The sequence below is a fragment of the Lineus longissimus genome, chromosome 13, assembly GCF_910592395.1.
Source record: "Lineus longissimus chromosome 13, tnLinLong1.2, whole genome shotgun sequence".
Taxonomy (NCBI): domain Eukaryota; kingdom Metazoa; phylum Nemertea; class Pilidiophora; order Heteronemertea; family Lineidae; genus Lineus; species Lineus longissimus.
In genome coordinates this window covers 52,273-73,230 of record NC_088320.1, presented here as the reverse complement: position 1 = coordinate 73,230, position 20,958 = coordinate 52,273, and the positions used below count along the sequence as shown (strand labels likewise).

Here is a 20,958-nt window from a genome sequence, read left to right as displayed (position 1 = left end):
CTACCGAGGATGGTTGTTCGAATCGGCAGTTGGTATTTTCGAGGATACACTGGGGCACACAAGTATTAGTGTCGGATCGTGACTTTTCCAATCAGAATTAGTCAAAGGGTGTCCTACACCTCAGGCTTTTTATACTCCTACGTCTTAATGAGACGCGGAGGATACTGAAAACCACTTGTACTTAGATGCCATATAGCGAATAAATAGCCGAGATGACCCCATGTTTTCACATCAAATAAAGAAACTAGATGCATTTGGGTATCTGAAAGTGGTGATGGCACTTCAGTGCAACCTGAATGTGCTCATGACGTGACGAGAGCAAATCTCACGGGTGGGGTGGAAGTTCGCTTCTTGCTGACATCATCGGCGCCAACATCTATTTCTTGTGACCCTGCCGGAGCCATTCAAAACAATTGATTGGTTGACTCTGACCCTGCTGGCCTCGATTTTTATAAAAACTTTTAAAAAGGCCAATCAAACGTTAAAGCAACTGCAATGATAATCTTTTATATCACTGAGGTTTATAAATGCAATATGTTGAGAAAAATCTTAACAACTATCGCAATATACGATTACTTGGAACTATTTCGGCGAATCACTTTGCCACCTGCGCGACCTTGTCACTATTGTGGCGCGCTCGTTTGCATACCGCATATAAGAGGCTAATAAAATCTCCATTTCAATATGAAAGTTTGACGGTTCAGCGCTGAAGGTGTTTGACTGTGGATCGGCAGGTCACGGGTTCGACCCCCGGTGAATCTGCCGAATTATTTTTCTTTTTCCTTGTCTTGTTATCTAATCTTGCATGTACAGATGTAAACATTTTCATTATAATCATTATCATACCCCGCACCCAAACTTTTCAAACTGCAGCACATACTGATTCCGGGCGTTCGCGAGTACTACCGAGGATGGTTGTTCGAATCGGCAGTTGGTATTTTCGAGGATACACTGGGGCACACAAGTATTAGTGTCGGATCGTGACTTTTCCAATCAGAATTAGTCAAAGGGTGTCCTAAACCTCAGGCTTTTTATACTCCTACGTCTTAATGAGACGCGGAGGATATTGAAAACCACTTGTACTTAGATGCCATATAGCGAATAAATAGCCGAGATGACCCCATGTTTTCACATCAAATAAAGAAACTAGATGCATTTGGGTATCTGAAAGTGGTGATGGCACTTCAGTGCAACCTGAATGTGCTCATGACGTGACGAGAGCAAATCTCACGGGTGGGGTGGAAGTTCGCTTCTTGCTGACATCATCGGCGCCAACATCTATTTCTTTTGACCCTGCCGGAGCCATTCAAAACAATTGATTGGTTGACTCTGACCCTGCTGGCCTCGATTTTTAAAAAAACTTTAAAAAAGGCCAATCAAACGTTAAAGCAACTGCAATGATAATCTTTTATATCACTGAGGTTTATAAATGCAATATGTTGAGAAAAATCTTAACAACTATCGCAATATACGATTACTTGGAACTATTTCGGCGAATCACTTTGCCACCTGCGCGACCTTGTCACTATTGTGGCGCGCTCGTTTGCATAATGCATATAAGAGGCGAATAAAATCTCCACTTCAATATGAAAGCTTCGACGGTTCAGCGCTGAAGGTGTTTGACTGTGGATCGGCAGGTCACGGGTTCGACCCCCGGTGAATCTGTCGAATTTTTTTTCTTTTTTCTTTTTCCTTGTCTTATTATCTGATCATGCATGTACAGATGTGAACATTTTCATTATAATCATTATCATACCCCGCACCCAAACTTTTCAAACTGCAGCACATACTGATTCCGGGCGTTCGCGAGTACTACCGAGGATGGTTGTTCGAATCGGCAGTTGGTATTTTCGAGGATACACTGGGGCACACAAGTATTAGTGTCGGATCGTGACTTTTCCAATCAGAATTAGTCAAAGGGTGTCCTAAACCTCAGGCTTTTTATACTCCTACGTCTTAATGAGACGCGGAGGATATTGAAAACCACTTGTACTTAGATGCCATATAGCGAATAAATAGCCGAGATGACCCCATGTTTTCACATCAAATAAAGAAACTAGATGCATTTGGGTATCTGAAAGTGGTGATGGCACTTCAGTGCAACCTGAATGTGCTCATGACGTGACGAGAGCAAATCTCACGGGTGGGGTGGAAGTTCGCTTCTTGCTGACATCATCGGCGCCAACATCTATTTCTTTTGACCCTGCCGGAGCCATTCAAAACAATTGATTGGTTGACTCTGACCCTGCTGGCCTCGATTTTTATAAAAACTTTTAAAAAGGCCAATCAAACGTTAAAGAAACTGCAATGATAATCTTTTATATCACTGAGGTTTATAAATGCAATATGTTGAGAAAAATCTTAACAACTATCGCAATATACGATTACTTGGAACTATTTCGGCGAATCACTTTGCCACCTGCGCGACCTTGTCACTATTGTGGCGCGCTCGTTTGCATACCGCATATAAGAGGCGAATAAAATCTCCATTTCAATATGAAAGCTTTGACGGTTCAGCGCTGAAGGTGTTTGACTGTGGATCGGCAGGTCACGGGTTCGACCCCCGGTGAATCTGTCGAATTTTTTTTCTTTTTTCTTTTTCCTTGTCTTGTTATCTAATCATGCATGTACAGATGTAAACATTTTCATTATAATCATTATCATACCCCGCACCCAAACTTTTCAAACTGCAGCACATACTGATTCCGGGCGTTCGCGAGTACTACCGAGGATGGTTGTTCGAATCGGCAGTTGGTATTTTCGAGGATACACTGGGGCACACAAGTATTAGTGTCGGATCGTGACTTTTCCAATCAGAATTAGTCAAAGGGTGTCCTAAACCTCAGGCTTTTTATACTCCTACGTCTTAATGTGACGCGGAGGATATTGAAAACCACTTGTACTTAGATGCCATATAGCGAATAAATAGCCGAGATGACCCCATGTTTTCACATCAAATAAAGAAACTAGATGCATTTGGGTATCTGAAAGTGGTGATGGCACTTCAGTGCAACCTGAATGTGCTCATGACGTGACGAGAGCAAATCTCACGGGTTGGGTGGAAGTTCGCTTCTTGCTGACATCATCGGCGCCAACATCTATTTCTTTTGACCCTGCCGGAGCCATTCAAAACAATTGATTGGTTGACTCTGACCCTGCTGGCCTCGATTTTTATAAAAACTTTAAAAAAGGCCAATCAAACGTTAAAGCAACTGCAATGATAATCTTTTATATCACTGAGGTTTATAAATGCAATATGTTGAGAAAAATCTTAACAACTATCGCAATATACGATTACTTGGAACTATTTCGGCGAATCACTTTGCCACCTGCGCGACCTTGTCACTATTGTGGCGCGCTCGTTTGCATACCGCATATAAGAGGCGAATAAAATCTCCATTTCAATATGAAAGCTTTGACGTTTCAGCGCTGATGGTGTTTGACTGTGGATCGGCAGGTCACGGGTTCGACCCCCGGTGAATCTGCCGAATTTTTTTTCTTTTTTCTTTTTCCTTGTCTTGTTGTCTAATCATGCATGTACAGATGTAAACATTTTCATTATAATCATTATCATACCCCGCACCCAAACTTTTCAAACTGCAGCACATACTGATTCCGGGCGTTCGCGAGTACTACCGAGGATGGTTGTTCGAATCGGCAGTTGGTATTTTCGAGGATACACTGGGGCACACAAGTATTAGTGTCGGATCGTGACTTTTCCAATCAGAATTAGTCAAAGGGTGTCCTACACCTCAGGCTTTTTATACTCCTACGTCTTAATGAGACGCGGAGGATACTGAAAACCACTTGTACTTAGATGCCATATAGCGAATAAATAGCCGAGATGACCCCATGTTTTCACATCAAATAAAGAAACTAGATGCATTTGGGTATCTGAAAGTGGTGATGGCACTTCAGTGCAACCTGAATGTGCTCATGACGTGACGAGAGCAAATCTCACGGGTGGGGTGGAAGTTCGCTTCTTGCTGACATCATCGGCGCCAACATCTATTTCTTGTGACCCTGCCGGAGCCATTCAAAACAATTGATTGGTTGACTCTGACCCTGCTGGCCTCGATTTTTATAAAAACTTTTAAAAAGGCCAATCAAACGTTAAAGCAACTGCAATGATAATCTTTTATATCACTGAGGTTTATAAATGCAATATGTTGAGAAAAATCTTAACAACTATCGCAATATACGATTACTTGGAACTATTTTGGCGAATCACTTTGCCACCTGCGCGACCTTGTCACTATTGTGGCGCGCTCGTTTGCATACCGCATATAAGAGGCTAATAAAATCTCCATTTCAATATGAAAGCTTTGACGGTTCAGCGCTGAAGGTGTTTGACTGTGGATCGGCAGGTCACGGGTTCGACCCCCGGTGAATCTGCCGAATTATTTTTCTTTTTCCTTGTCTTGTTATCTAATCTTGCATGTACAGATGTAAACATTTTCATTATAATCATTATCATACCCCGCACCCAAACTTTTCAAACTGCAGCACATACTGATTCCGGGCGTTCGCGAGTACTACCGAGGATGGTTGTTCGAATCGGCAGTTGGTATTTTCGAGGATACACTGGGGCACACAAGTATTAGTGTCGGATCGTGACTTTTCCAATCAGAATTAGTCAAAGGGTGTCCTAAACCTCAGGCTTTTTATACTCCTACGTCTTAATGAGACGCGGAGGATATTGAAAACCACTTGTACTTAGATGCCATATAGCGAATAAATAGCCGAGATGACCCCATGTTTTCACATCAAATAAAGAAACTAGATGCATTTGGGTATCTGAAAGTGGTGATGGCACTTCAGTGCAACCTGAATGTGCTCATGACGTGACGAGAGCAAATCTCACGGGTGGGGTGGAAGTTCGCTTCTTGCTGACATCATCGGCGCCAACATCTATTTCTTTTGACCCTGCCGGAGCCATTCAAAACAATTGATTGGTTGACTCTGACCCTGCTGGCCTCGATTTTTAAAAAAACTTTAAAAAAGGCCAATCAAACGTTAAAGCAACTGCAATGATAATCTTTTATATCACTGAGGTTTATAAATGCAATATGTTGAGAAAAATCTTAACAACTATCGCAATATACGATTACTTGGAACTATTTCGGCGAATCACTTTGCCACCTGCGCGACCTTGTCACTATTGTGGCGCGCTCGTTTGCATGATGCATATAAGAGGCGAATAAAATCTCCACTTCATTATGAAAGCTTCGACGGTTCAGCGCTGAAGGTGTTTGACTGTGGATCGGCAGGTCATGGGTTCGACCCCCGGTGAATCTGTCGAATTTCTTTTCTTTTTTCTTTTTCCTTGTCTTGTTATCTGATCATGCATGTACAGATGTAAACATTTTCATTATAATCATTATCATACCCCGCACCCAAACTTTTCAAACTGCAGCACATACTGATTCCGGGCGTTCGCGAGTACTACCGAGGATGGTTGTTCGAATCGGCAGTTGGTATTTTCGAGGATACACTGGGGCACACAAGTATTAGTGTCGGATCGTGACTTTTCCAATCAGAATTAGTCAAAGGGTGTCCTAAACCTCAGGCTTTTTATACTCCTACGTCTTAATGAGACGCGGAGGATATTGAAAACCACTTGTACTTAGATGCCATATAGCGAATAAATAGCCGAGATGACCCCATGTTTTCACATCAAATAAAGAAACTAGATGCATTTGGGTATCTGAAAGTGGTGATGGCACTTCAGTGCAACCTGAATGTGCTCATGACGTGACGAGAGCAAATCTCACGGGTGGGGTGGAAGTTCGCTTCTTGCTGACATCATCGGCGCCAACATCTATTTCTTTTGACCCTGCCGGAGCCATTCAAAACAATTGATTGGTTGACTCTGACCCTGCTGGCCTCGATTTTTATAAAAACTTTTAAAAAGGCCAATCAAACGTTAAAGAAACTGCAATGATAATCTTTTATATCACTGAGGTTTATAAATGCAATATGTTGAGAAAAATCTTAACAACTATCGCAATATACGATTACTTGGAACTATTTCGGCGAATCACTTTGCCACCTGCGCGACCTTGTCACTATTGTGGCGCGCTCGTTTGCATACCACATATAAGAGGCGAATAAAATCTCCATTTCAATATGAAAGCTTTGACGGTTCAGCGCTGAAGGTGTTTGACTGTGGATCGGCAGGTCACGGGTTCGACCCCCGGTGAATCTGCCGAATTTTTTTTCTTTTTTCTTTTTCCTTGTCTTGTTATCTAATCATGCATGTACATATGTAAACATTTTCATTATAATCATTATCATACCCCGCACCCAAACTTTTCAAACTGCAGCACATACTGATTCCGGGCGTTCGCGAGTACTACCGAGGATGGTTGTTCGAATCGGCAGTTGGTATTTTCGAGGATACACTGGGGCACACAAGTATTAGTGTCGGATCGTGACTTTTCCAATCAGAATTAGTCAAAGGGTGTCCTAAACCTCAGGCTTTTTATACTCCTACGTCTTAATGAGACGCGGAGGATATTGAAAACCACTTGTATTTAGATGCCATATAGCGAATAAATAGCCGAGATGACCCCATGTTTTCACATCAAATAAAGAAACTAGATGCATTTGGGTATCTGAAAGTGGTGATGGCACTTCAGTGCAACCTGAATGTGCTCATGACGTGACGAGAGCAAATCTCACGGGTGGGGTGGAAGTTCGCTTCTTGCTGACATCATCGGCGCCAACATCTATTTCTTTTGACCCTGCCGGAGCCATTCAAAACAATTGATTGGTTGACTCTGACCCTACTGGCCTCGATTTTTAAAAAAACTTTAAAAAAGGCCAATCAAACGTTAAAGCAACTGCAATGATAATCGTTTATATCACTGAGGTTTATAAATGCAATATGTTGAGAAAAATCTTAACAACTATCGCAATATACGATTACTTTGAACTATTTCGGCGAATCACTTTGCCACCTGCGCGACCTTGTCACTATTGTGGCGCGCTCGTTTGCATACCGCATATAAGAGGCGAATAAAATCACCACTTCAATATGAAAGTTTGACGGTTCAGCGCTGAAGGTGTTTGACTGTGGATCGGCAGGTCACGGGTTCGACCCCCGGTGAATCTGTCGAATTTTTTTTCTTTTTTCTTTTTCCTTGTCTTGTTATCTGATCATGCATGTACAGATGTGAACATTTTCATTATAATCATTATCATACCCCGCACCCAAACTTTTCAAACTGCAGCACATACTGATTTCGGGCGTTCGCGAGTACTACCGAGGATGGTTGTTAGAATCGGCAGTTGGTATTTTCGAGGATACACTGGGGCACACAAGTATTAGTGTCGGATCGTGACTTTTCCAATCAGAATTAGTCAAAGGGTGTCCTAAACCTCAGGCTTTTATACTCCTACGTCTTAATGAGACGCGGAGGATATTGAAAACCACTTGTACTTAGATGCCATATAGCGAATAAATAGCCGAGATGACCCCATGTTTTCACATCAAATAAAGAAACTAGATGCATTTGGGTATCTGAAAGTGGTGATGGCACTTCAGTGCAACCTGAATGTGCTCATGACGTGACGAGAGCAAATCTCACGGGTGGGGTGGAAGTTCGCTTCTTGCTGACATCATCGGCGCCAACATCTATTTCTTTTGACCCTGCCGGAGCCATTCAAAACAATTGATTGGTTGACTCTGACCCTGCTGGCCTCGATTTTTAAAAAAACTTTAAAAAAGGCCAATCAAACGTTAAAGCAACTGCAATGATAATCTTTTATATCACTGAGGTTTATAAATGCAATATGTTGAGAAAAATCTTAACAACTATCGCAATATACGATTACTTGGAACTATTTCGGCGAATCACTTCGCCACCTGCGCGACCTTGTCACTATTGTGGCGCGCTCGTTTGCATACCGCATATAAGAGGCGAATAAAATCTCCATTTCAATATGAAAGCTTTGACGGTTCAGCGCTGAAGGTGTTTGACTGTGGATCGGCAGGTCACGGGTTCGACCCCCGGTGAATCTGTCGAATTTTTTTTTCTTTTTTCTTTTTCCTTGTCTTGTTATCTGATAATGCATGTACAGATGTAAACATTTTCATTATAATCATTATCATACCCCGCACCCAAACTTTTCAAACTGCAGCACATACTGATTCCGGGCGTTCGCGAGTACTACCGAGGATGGTTGTTCGAATCGGCAGTTGGTATTTTCGAGGATACACTGGGGCACACAAGTATTAGTGTCGGATCGTGACTTTTCCAATCAGAATTAGTCAAAGGGTGTCCTAAACCTCAGGCTTTTTATACTCCTACGTCTTAATGAGACGCGGAGGATACTGAAAACCACTTGTACTTAGATGCCATATAGCGAATAAATAGCCGAGATGACCCCATGTTTTCACATCAAATAAAGAAACTAGATGCATTTGGGTATCTGAAAGTGGTGATGGCACTTCAGTGCAACCTGAATGTGCTCATGACGTGACGAGAGCAAATCTCACGGGTGGGGTGGAAGTTCGCTTCTTGCTGACATCATCGGCGCCAACATCTATTTCTTTTGACCCTGCCGGAGCCATTCAAAACAATTGATTGGTTGACTCTGACCCTGCTGGCCTCGATTTTTATAAAAACTTTAAAAAAGGCCAATCAAACGTTAAAGCAACTGCAATGATAATCTTTTATATCACTGAGGTTTATAAATGCAATATGTTGAGAAAAATCTTAACAACTATCGCAATATACGATTACTTGGAACTATTTCGGCGAATCACTTTGCCACCTGCGCGACCTTGTCACTATTGTGGCGCGCTCGTTTGCATACCGCATATAAGAGGCGAATAAAATCTCCATTTCAATATGAAAGCTTTGACGGTTCAGCGCTAAAGGTGTTTGACTGTGGATCGGCAGGTCACGGGTTCGACCCCCGGTGAATCTGCCGAATTTTTTTTCTTTTTTCTTTTTCCTTGTCTTGTTATCTAATCATGCATGTACAGATGTAAACATTTTCATTATAATCATTATCATACCCCGCACCCAAACTTTTCAAACTGCAGCACATACTGATTCCGGGCGTTTGCGAGTACTACCGAGGATGGTTGTTCGAATCGGCAGTTGGTATTTTCGAGGATACACTGGGGCACACAAGTATTAGTGTCGGATCGTGTCTTTTCCAATCAGAATTAGTCAAAGGGTGTCCTACACCTCAGGCTTTTTATACTCCTACGTCTTAATGAGACGCGGAGGATACTGAAAACCACTTGTACTTAGATGCCATATAGCGAATAAATAGCCGAGATGACCCCATGTTTTCACATCAAATAAAGAAACTAGATGCATTTGGGTATCTGAAAGTGGTGATGGCACTTCAGTGCAACCTGAATGTGCTCATGACGTGACGAGAGCAAATCTCACGGGTGGGGTGGAAGTTCGCTTCTTGCTGACATCATCGGCGCCAACATCTATTTCTTTTGACCCTGCCGGAGCCATTCAAAACAATTGATTGGTTGACTCTGACCCTGCTGGCCTCGATTTTTATAAAAACTTTTAAAAAGGCCAATCAAACGTTAAAGAAACTGCAATGATAATCTTTTATATCACTGAGGTTTATAAATGCAATATGTTGAGAAAAATCTTAACAACTATCGCAATATACGATTACTTGGAACTATTTCGGCGAATCACTTTGCCACCTGCGCGACCTTGTCACTATTGTGGCGCGCTCGTTTGCATACCGCATATAAGAGGCGAATAAAATCTCCATTTCAATATGAAAGCTTTGACGGTTCAGCGCTGAAGGTGTTTGACTGTGGATCGGCAGGTTACGGGTTCGACCCCCGGTGAATCTGTCGAATTTTTTTTCTTTTTCTTTTTCCTTGTCTTGTTATCTGATCATGCATGTACAGATGTAAACATTTTCATTATAATCATTATCATACCCCGCACCCAAACTTTTCAAACTGCAGCACATACTGATTCCGGGCGTTCGCGAGTACTACCGAGGATGGTTGTTCGAATCGGCAGTTGGTATTTGCGAAGATACACTGGGGCACACAAGTATTAGTGTCGGATCGTGACTTTTCCAATCAGAATTAGTCAAAGGGTGTCCTAAACCTCAGGCTTTTTATACTCCTACGTCTTAATGAGACGCGGAGGATATTGAAAACCACTTGTACTTAGATGCCATATAGCGAATAAATAGCCGAGATGACCCCATGTTTTCACATCAAATAAAGAAACTAGATGCATTTGGGTATCTGAAAGTGGTGATGGCACTTCAGTGCAACCTGAATGTGCTCATGACGTGACGAGAGCAAATCTCACGGGTGGGGTGGAAGTTCGCTTCTTGCTGACATCATCGGCGCCAACATCTATTTCTTTTGACCCTGCCGGAGCCATTCAAAACAATTGATTGGTTGACTCTGACCCTGCTGGCCTCGATTTTTAAAAAAACTTTAAAAAAGGCCAATCAAACGTTAAAGCAACTGCAATGATAATCTTTTATATCACTGAGGTTTATAAATGCAATATGTTGAGAAAAATCTTAACAACTATCGCAATATACGATTACTTGGAACTATTTCGGCGAATCACTTTGCCACCTGCGCGACCTTGTCACTATTGTGGCGCGCTCGTTTGCATACCGCATATAAGAGGCGAATAAAATCTCCATTTCAATATGAAAGCTTTGACGGTTCAGCGCTGAATGTGTTTGACTGAGAATCGGCAGGTTACGGGTTCGACCCCCGGTGAATCTGTCGAATTTTTTTTCTTTTTCTTTTTCCTTGTCTTGTTATCTGATCATGCATGTACAGATGTAAACATTTTCATTATAATCATTATCATACCCCGCACCCAAACTTTTCAAACTGCAGCACATACTGATTCCGGGCGTTCGCGAGTACTACCGAGGATGGTTGTTCGAATCGGCAGTTGGTATTTTCGAGGATACACTGGGGCACACAAGTATTAGTGTAGGATCGTGACTTTTCGAATCAGAATTAGAAGGGTGTCCTAAATCTCAGGCTTTTTATACTCCTACGTCTTAATGAGACGCGGAGGATATTGAAAACCACTTGTACTTAGATGCCATATAGCGAATAAATAGCCGAGATGACCCCATGTTTTCACATCAAATAAAGAAACTAGATGCATTTGGGTATCTGAAAGTGGTGATGGCACTTCAGTGCAACCTGAATGTGCTCATGACGTGACGAGAGCAAATCTCACGGGTGGGGTGGAAGTTCGCTTCTTGCTGACATCATCGGCGCCAACATCTATTTCTTTTGACCCTGCCGGAGCCATTCAAAACAATTGATTGGTTGACTCTGACCCTGCTGGCCTCGATTTTTAAAAAAACTTTAAAAAAGGCCAATCAAACGTTAAAGCAACTGCAATGATAATCTTTTATATCACTGAGCTTTATAAATGCAATATGTTGAGAAAAATCTTAACAACTATCGCAATATACGATTACTTGGAACTATTTCGGCGAATCAATTTGCCACCTGCGCGACCTCGTCACTATTGTGGCGCGCTCGTTTGCATACCGCATATAAGAGGCGAATAAAATCTCCACTTCAATATGAAAGTTTGACGGTTCAGCGCTGAAGGTGTTTGACTGTGGATCGGCAGGTCACGGGTTCGACCCCCGGTGAATCTGTCGAATTTTTTTTCTTTTTTCTTTTTCCTTGTCTTGTTATCTGATCATGCATGTACAGATGTGAACATTTTCATTATAATCATTATCATACCCCGCACCCAAACTTTTCAAACTGCAGCACATACTGATTCCGGGCGTTCGCGAGTACTACCGAGGATGGTTGTTCGAATCGGCAGTTGGTATTTTCGAGGATACACTGGGGCACACAAGTATTAGTGTCGGATCGTGACTTTTCCAATCAGAATTAGTCAAAGGGTGTCCTAAACCTCAGGCTTTTTATACTCCTACGTCTTAATGAGACGCGGAGGATATTGAAAACCACTTGTACTTAGATGCCATATAGCGAATAAATAGCCGAGATGACCCCATGTTTTCACATCAAATAAAGAAACTAGATGCATTTGGGTATCTGAAAGTGGTGATGGCACTTCAGTGCAACCTGAATGTGCTCATGACGTGACGAGAGCAAATCTCACGGGTGGGGTGGAAGTTCGCTTCTTGCTGACATCATCGGCGCCAACATCTATTTCTTTTGACCCTGCCGGAGCCATTCAAAACAATTGATTGGTTGACTCTGACCCTGCTGGCCTCGATTTTTAAAAAAACTTTAAAAAAGGCCAATCAAACGTTAAAGCAACTGCAATGATAATCTTTTATATCACTGAGGTTTATAAATGCAATATGTTGAGAAAAATCTTAAGGGTTAGGATCGGCAGGTCACCGGTTCGACCCCCGGTGAATCAGCAGAATTTGTTTTCTTTTTTCTTTTTCCTTGTATTGTTATCTAATCATGCATGTACAGATGTAAACATTTTCATTATAATCATTATCATACCCCGCACCCAAACTTTTCAAACTCCAGCACAGTACTGATTCCGGGCGTTCGAGTACTACCGAGAATGGTTGTTCGAATCGGCAGATGGTATTTTCGAGCATACACTGGGTGGGGCACACAAGTATTAGTGTCGGATCGTGACTTTTCAAATCAGAATTAGTCAAAGGATCCTAAGCTTCAGGCTTTTTACGATAAATTAATATCCACCGCGGTGGAAATAATATCCACCCGGTGTCAATTTAACGAATTCGCTCCCGCTCCGATCTTTCTGATGTTGTTACTCTCCTTGACCTGATACAAGTCCAGCCACAATTGTGGTTTTAAACATATTATTTCCACCGCGGTGGATATTATTTCCACCGCGGTGGATATTAATTTCCACCGCGCCGGATGTTAATTTCCACCGCGGTGGATATTATTTTCCTTGGCGGTGGTGGGAATTATTATTTTTAACCCGGCAATGGGAATTTTTTTTTCGGCGGTGAGAAATAAATCCGACGGCGGTTGTAATTCGAGAGAGAAAAAACGCATTGTAAAAAGAAAAATATTCTAATATATTGAAAATAAACGCATGTCCTCTATGGGCCACCGTAAACCTCCGCTTGGAGAATAGGCCTGTTGTTTCGCTCCCATACAGCTGTCACAATGTCCAAGGTCTGAGCGAGGTCTGAATATTAGTTACCAGCCCGCTTCACTCGTCTTGGACCCGGTCACAACCAAGCTGATGATAGCAGCTCTCCCACTGATTTCACCAGGCTAATGTTAAATTCAGATTTTACTGCGGTGAATCCAAGATCTTTTTCGCCTGGGTAGCTAAGGCTAGGCCCTTGTGCCTGCGGTATAGAAGAGACTGCCAGGTTGTCCATGTCTTCATGATTAATTACGCTCAGAGTAACAAGCCTATTCGAGGTGGCTGTCCCTTTCTGTGTGCGAAACGACTTCGATTTGGAGCGAAACGACTGGGGGCGAAAAGGTCAGGGAGCGAAAAGACCGGATACGAACATTATGATGAGAGGCTCAATGTTGCTTCGTTTAAAACCCTCTTTTCGTGCCTTCAATGCCGGGATTCGGTCGTTTTCAGGTTAATAAATGTCTTCTGTTTCCTTACTTCAAGCATGTCGTCATGTTGTCGGCCAAGGTTGCATGGTTTGGTGTAAATGGAGAAATAGTCACCTAGTAACCTGGAGGAAAATATGTCATATTTGCCTTGGCAATGAATGAATTAGGCCTAGCCTAGGCCTACCATGCCTACTATTACTATAGGCCTAGGCTATATTGGCCTACCTATCGGTAGTCATACAATTACAAGATTCTTAGAGTATCAGTCGACAACCATCTGTAACAGACTACTGCAGTGGTAACTGTGCGACTGCTGTACGCCCTTTTAGGTCTCAGGTGTTTTTCGTTCATCCAAATCGTTCCTTATCACTCGGGAATGATTCCTTCCTTTTTGTTTATTTCAGTGTCGAGTCCATCAAGGGTAAGTGTAGCAATCTAAAAGCATTGGCAAATGCCCCAGCAAGTTACCTTATGCATTAGTCATTCTGTGCACATGTCATTAGTCATTCTGTGCACATTAGTCATTCTGTGCACATTAGTCATTCTGTGCATCGACAGTAGTTGAGCGGTAGGAATCGCGTCCTGCGTGACGTCATGAGACGTTCACAGCTTATATTTCAGACACAATCAAAGACTTCAATTCCTGTCCGTGTCATGCAGTCGACAGGTAATCTTAGGTAATCTTGTTTGGTAATGACTGACTGAATTCTAAAGACTATTCAAAGGCTACTTAATACCGTCACCAATGCGTTGGTAGATGTGGTGAAGATGTCACCATCTCGCTGTCAAAGATGGCACCTCTGAAATCATGTGACCATCTGGCTTCTTTAGTCCTCTTTCACCCTGACTATTAGAACTCTCCTGATTGTGGCAACACGTGCTAAGGATGTTTCTCATTGCATGCATTGTAGGCAGAGAAAGGAACTATCGGCTTTGTGGGCCTTGGCAACATGGGCCATCACATGGCACGCAACCTCATCAACAGTGGCTACAAGGTGATCGCGTTTGATGTGATGGATGCACCGCTCAATGCAGCAAAGAATGCAGGTAATGAGGCATTTGACAACCGTCGCATGTCGTAATTTATGATTGGAGAAAGTCGCAACAACAACTGCTCGGCTGTACGAAGGGTGTTGGGTGCAGGTCCTTCAGAGTAATTGCAAAACACCTGTGAATTAAATGTTAAATAATCAGCAGTATTTGCCTTCACAAAAACAGCTCTTATCCTCACACCTGTTGAAATGTTGATGTTTGAAATGAAAGGGTCGATCAGATTTCTCAGATTTAATTGGGTGATGGAGGTGAAGCTGTATTCCGTATCCCTTTAGGAGCCCAGATTTGCAGCTCCCCGGCAGATGTAGCAAGTCAAGTTAAAAGGTGTGTGACCATGTTGCCATCCAGTCCGAATGTGATTGAAGTCTACACGGGGAAGGAGGGATTATTAAGGTAACTTGTTCAGGCACAACCAGGTGTCAGTTTTTGAGTTGTAACTTTGGGCAGCAGTAATACAGTAAAAGATCATGAAGTCCTGGACAAGCCTGATTGGTTAATCTACTGGTTGAGTTCAGGTGAGTGCCTTCTGGTTGCTTGGGTTAATATGAATTTCTAAGATGTTTAACGTTGGCAATTTTCTACTAGTGAGGCCTGCATGCAGGTTGGGCCTTTGGGGGGCGGGGCATAAATAGACATATGATTTCAAAAAAAACCATTTGTATTGTAATAGATTATGTATTACTGGTATGTGCTCAATTTCAGCACAAGCCAGAGTGGTACATTATTCGTTGACAGCAGTACCATTGACCCTTCAGTGTCCAAGGACCTAGCTTTGAAGTGTGCGGAGAAACAAGCTGATTATATGGATGCTCCTGTCTCCGGTGGTAAGTTAGCCAAGGTAGCTCTATATGTTCACCTGAGAGTCACACTTCATCCTGATCCTGTTGGTGGTCAGTCCAAGCTCACTCATCCGTCTCAAATTGCAAACATTCAGCTCTCTTTCAGAATTGAAATGAAGTAGCTGCCAGCATCCCAAGTGCTACCTGTGGACTACTTGAAACTAGTGTCACTGTTTCTGCAATGATCCTTCTGTGGCCATTTTGGTGCTGTGCCTCATGAAGTGAATGCTGTTTGGCATTCTCCATTTCAGGAAACTCCATGTCAGCTGCTTAGACTTTCCAAGCAACAAGCACTGCTAAATGTTTCCTTTCAATTTCTCATTCAAGGAGTGAACGCAGCAAAAGATGCTCTTCTTACTTTCATGGTCGGAGGGAGCGAATCTTTGTTTTCTGATGCGCAGGCCATACTGCAGCAGATGGGCAAGAATGTGGTGCATTGTGGGGCGGTGGGGACAGGACAGGCGGCCAAGATCTGTAATAATATGTTACTGGCCATATCAATGATTGGTGTGTCAGAGGCCATGAATCTAGGAATCAAGTAAGTAGGTCCTCTGATAGACTAGGCCAATGGTTTGTGACCGAGGTACTACCAAGTCCTCTGAAAAACTGGGTCCATGGTTGCAATCAAGGACTGCCAAATTCTCCAATAGACTGAGTCCATGGTTGGTGACCGAGGTCTTCCGAGTTCTCATATAGACTGGGTCCATGGTTGGTGACTGAGGTCTGCCGAGTTCTCATATAGACTGGGTCCATGGTTGGTGGCCGAGGTCTGCCGAGTTCTCATATAGACTGGGTCCATGGTTGGTGGCCGAGGTCTGCCGAGTTCTCATATAGACTGGGTCCATGGTTGGTGGCCGAGGTATGCCGAGTTCTCATATAGACTGGGTCCATGGTTGGTGGCCGAGGTCTGCCGAGTTCTCATATAGACTGGGTCCATGGTTGGTGGCCGAGGTCTGCCGAGTTCTCATATAGACTGGGTCCATGGTTGGTGGCCGAGGTCTGCCGAGTTCTCATATAGACTGGGTCCATGGTTGCTGGCCGAGGTCTGCCGAGTTCTCATATAGACTGGGTCCATGGTTGGTGGCCGAAGACTGCCAAGTTCTCTAATAAACAGGGTCTATGGTTAGTGGCCAAGGATTGCCAAGTGGCCCAGAAATCGCCAAGTCCTCTGATAAACACTAACCAGATCTATCACACCGTGCCAGTGATGGCCTGTGTTTATGTCCCTCCATCACTAAACACTGACCAGATCTATCACACAGTGCCAGTGATGGCCTGTGTTTATGTCCCTCCATCACTAAACACTGACCAGATCTATCACACAGTGCCAGTGATGGTCTGTGTTTATGTCCTTCCATCACTAAACACTGACCAGATCTATCACACAGTGCCAGTGATGGCCTATGTTTATGTCCCTCCATCACTAAACACTGACCAGATCTATCACACAGTGCCAGTGATGGTCTGTGTTTATGTCCCTCCATCACTAAACACTGACCAGATCTATCACACAGTGCCAGTGATGGTCTGTGTTTATGTCCCTCCATCACTAAACACTGACCAGATCTATCACACAGTGCCAGTGATGGTCTGTGTTTATGTCCCTCCATCACTAAACACTGACCAGATCTATCACACAGTGCCAGTGATGGTCTATGTTTATGTCCCTCCATCACTAAACACTGACCAGATCTATCACACAGTGCCAGTGATGGTCTGTGTTTATGTCCCTCCATCACTAAACACTGACCAGATCTATCACACAGTGCCAGTGATGGTCTGTGTTTATGTCCCTCCATCACTAAACACTGACCAGATCTATCACACAGTGCCAGTGATGGCCTGTGTTTATGTCCCTCCATCACTAAACACTGACCAGATCTATCACACAGTGCCAGTGATGGCCTGTGTTTATGTCCCTCCATCACTAAACACTGGCCAGATCTATCACACAGTGCCAGTGATGGCCTGTGTTTATGTCCCTCCATCACTAAACACTGGCCAGATCTATCACACAGTGCCAGTGATGGCCTATGTTTATGTCCCTCCATCACTAAACACTGACCAGATCTATCACACAGTGCCAGTGATGGTCTGTGTTGATGTCCCTCCATCACTAAACACTGACCAGATCTATCACACAGTGCCAGTGATGGTCTGTGTTTATGTCCCTCCATCACTAAACACTGACCAGATCTATCACACAGTGCCAGTGATGGTCTGTGTTTATGTCCCTCCATCACTAAACACTGACCAGATCTATCACACAGTGCCAGTGATGGTCTGTGTTTATGTCCCTCCATCACTAAACACTGACCAGATCTATCACACAGTGCCAGTGATGGTCTATGTTTATGTCCCTCCATCACTAAACACTGACCAGATCTATCACACAGTGCCAGTGATGGCCTGTGTTTATGTCCCTCCATCACTAAACACTGACCAGATCTATCACACAGTGCCAGTGATGGCCTGTGTTTATGTCCCTCCATCACTAAACACTGGCCAGATCTATCACACAGTGCCAGTGATGGCCTGTGTTTATGTCCCTCCATCACTAAACACTGGCCAGATCTATCACACAGTGCCAGTGATGGCCTATGTTTATGTCCCTCCATCACTAAACACTGACCAGATCTATCACACAGTGCCAGTGATGGTCTGTGTTTATGTCCCTCCATCACTAAACACTGACCAGATCTATCACACAGTGCCAGTGATGGTCTGTGTTTATGTCCCTCCATCACTAAACACTGACCAGATCTATCACACAGTGCCAGTGATGGTCTGTGTTGATGTCCCTCCATCACTAAACACTGACCAGATCTATCACACAGTGCCAGTGATGGTCTATGTTTATGTCCCTCCATCACTAAACACTGACCAGATCTATCACACAGTGCCAGTGATGGTCTGTGTTTATGTCCCTCCATCACTAAACACTGACCAGATCTATCACACAGTGCCAGTGATGGTCTGTGTTTATGTCCCTCCATCACTAAACACTGACCAGATCTATCACACAGTGCCAGTGATGGCCTGTGTTTATGTCCCTCCATCACTAAACACTGACCAGATCTATCACACAGTGCCAGTGATGGCCTGTGTTTATGTCCCTCCATCACTAAACACTGGCCAGATCTATCACACAGTGCCAGTGATGGCCTGTGTTTATGTCCCTCCATCACTAAACACTGGCCAGATCTATCACACAGTGCCAGTGATGGCCTATGTTTATGTCCCTCCATCACTAAACACTGACCAGATCTATCACACAGTGCCAGTGATGGTCTGTGTTGATGTCCCTCCATCACTAAACACTGACCAGATCTATCACACAGTGCCAGTGATGGTCTGTGTTTATGTCCCTCCATCACTAAACACTGACCAGATCTATCACACAGTGCCAGTGATGGTCTGTGTTTATGTCCTTCCATCACTAAACACTGACAGAGAAACTTGCATTCGACTTGTTTTCATTTCAGATTAGGACTGGACAAACACATGCTTGCCAAGATCATTAATATGAGTTCAGGACAGTGTTGGTCGAGTGACAAATACAACCCTTGCCCCGGCGTGATGCCGACTGTGCCATCAAGTAATGAGTACAAGGGAGGATTTGGAACTGCTCTTATGACGAAGGATCTGGGACTGGCCCAGAATGCCTCATCAGCGATGAAAGCACCAACACCGCTCGGATCCCTGGCTCATCAAATCTACCGCATATTGTGTCAGCAAGGTTATAGTGAGAAGGACTTTGGTGTGGTATTCAAGTTCCTACAGGAGCAGGAGAATCGATAAAGAAGTCACCAATTTAGTGCCTCCTGTATATTGTCAAGCTGGTGGTGGGAGTAGTATTGACCGCTAGGACTCAGCATACATCTATTATCGAGATCACACCAAACCGGGCTGTTATGCTGCAACATTTGAAAATGACACTTTTCATTTTTGTGACCAATTTTATGAACTGAATGTGTCTTGATATGATCTGATGTCGGTAAACTTTGTGATTTATGAAGACAAATGATAAACTATGGACATGTAGTTCTATGTTGTCGGTGAACAATTGGCTATTGGTGTCAATGTAAATAACACGTTTTTGATGTGTGATTGCCTCAGTATTAACTAATACACATTTCTTTGAATTTCGTTTGCTACTTGCCTTTTGAACACTCCTCTGTCAATGGAATCTGCATTCTAAATCTGTATTCTTAGAGTAACCGGCATTGAATTCACAAATTCTTTTTAAAATGTGTGCTGTGTTAAATCATGTATTGTATTAGACAAGGCATCATGTATTGTCAAAGCGAAGTGGACTGTTTGGTTGTGTTCTCTCTGCTGCATAGTCCTCATTCTTACTATGGACTCTTTTAGTGCAGTCATGTTTCATCAGACTGGCAAGGTTATGTTTCCATATCATTCAATAAATATTTCATTGATGTCTTTTTGCCTCCATGTTTTTGACTGATACCTCTGGGTACGACACTACTCAGACCTTTGGTCGCTGAGGGAAGGATGTGTCTGGCTTGTATGCCTACTAGAAGATGCAAGAATTGATTAGAGGTATTGCACGTTGACCTTATCCTCTCATAATGCATACATACATACTGTGTCCTTGGTGAGCCCATGCTGGGTGTACGTGGATCATGATGCATACATACTGTGTCCTTGGTGAGCCCATGCTGGGTGTCCGTGGATCATGATGCATACATACTGTGTCCTTGGTGAGCCCATGCTGGGTGTACGTGGATCATGATGCATACATACTGTGTCCTTGGTGAGCCCATGCTGGGTGTCCGTGGATCATGATGCATACATACTGTGTCCTTGGTGAGCCCATGCTGGGTGTCCGTGGATCATGATGCATACATACTGTGTCCTTGGTGAGCCCATGCTGGGTGTCCGTGGATCATGATGCATACATACTGTGTCCTTGGTGAGCCCATGCTGGGTGTCCGTGGGTCATGATGCATACATACTGTGTCCTAGGTAACGTCCTGGTTGTCGCAGCTGAGGGTGGGACACCTCAACTTGGCCACAGAGAAGACAGTTCACTATCTGGCTGTCAAAGGGATAAATTAACAACGAGGCCTGACTGAGGGCAAGACATCGAGGCACAGAGAAGACAGTTCACCAGTCTGTGTATCGTGCCTTCATCAGATTGAGTCTTGTGTGTTTGCTTGGTGTGCTTGTCTTCATAGTCTAGCTACAGACAAGACGTTTGACGTTCAGAGCATTGACTTTTGGGCAGGACCGGTAGCCCGATATTGGCACGAACTCGGATGTCAGGGCCTATCCCGGGCCGGTCAGCATTCAAGATATCAGCATTGTCCTGGTCAGGAGTCGATGGACGAGATGCCATAGTCACAATACATCGATGGCCCTCGAGAAGGTGTCTCAGGGTCCATTCTTTAGATCAAGGGCTACAATTCGCCAGGTATGCTGGGCTTCGGTGGTTGACCAATCAGAATTGCAGACTCGCTGTCCTGGCCAGCGTCACACAATCAAATG

The 20,958-nt window shown here is 43.6% G+C and overlaps 1 protein-coding gene across 1 annotated transcript; it reads left to right on the top strand.

The window, feature by feature from the left end:
* The first annotated feature begins 13,453 nt into the window (after window positions 1-13,453).
* On the top strand, window positions 13,454-19,890 carry LOC135498157 (3-hydroxyisobutyrate dehydrogenase, mitochondrial-like). Its single transcript, XM_064788333.1, has 7 exons — window positions 13,454-13,577; window positions 13,960-13,976; window positions 14,467-14,602; window positions 14,884-15,001; window positions 15,311-15,432; window positions 15,775-15,985; window positions 18,933-19,890. Exons 1-7 carry the CDS (start codon window positions 13,502-13,504, stop codon window positions 19,246-19,248), a joined length of 996 nt encoding a protein of 331 aa, XP_064644403.1. The 5' UTR covers window positions 13,454-13,501; the 3' UTR covers window positions 19,249-19,890.
* Window positions 19,891-20,958: the final 1,068 nt, after the last annotated feature.

Bases quoted from the DNA above. Each gene is read 5' to 3' on its own strand.
- LOC135498157 (XM_064788333.1), top strand. From the start codon at position 13,502: ATGATGAGAGGCTCAATGTTGCTTCGTTTAAAACCCTCTTTTCGTGCC. The intron at 15,002-15,310 runs GTAACTTGTTCA...GCTCAATTTCAG, and splicing joins GGGAAGGAGGGATTATTAAG to CACAAGCCAGAGTGGTACAT. The intron at 15,986-18,932 runs GTAAGTAGGTCC...TTTTCATTTCAG, and splicing joins GCCATGAATCTAGGAATCAA to ATTAGGACTGGACAAACACA.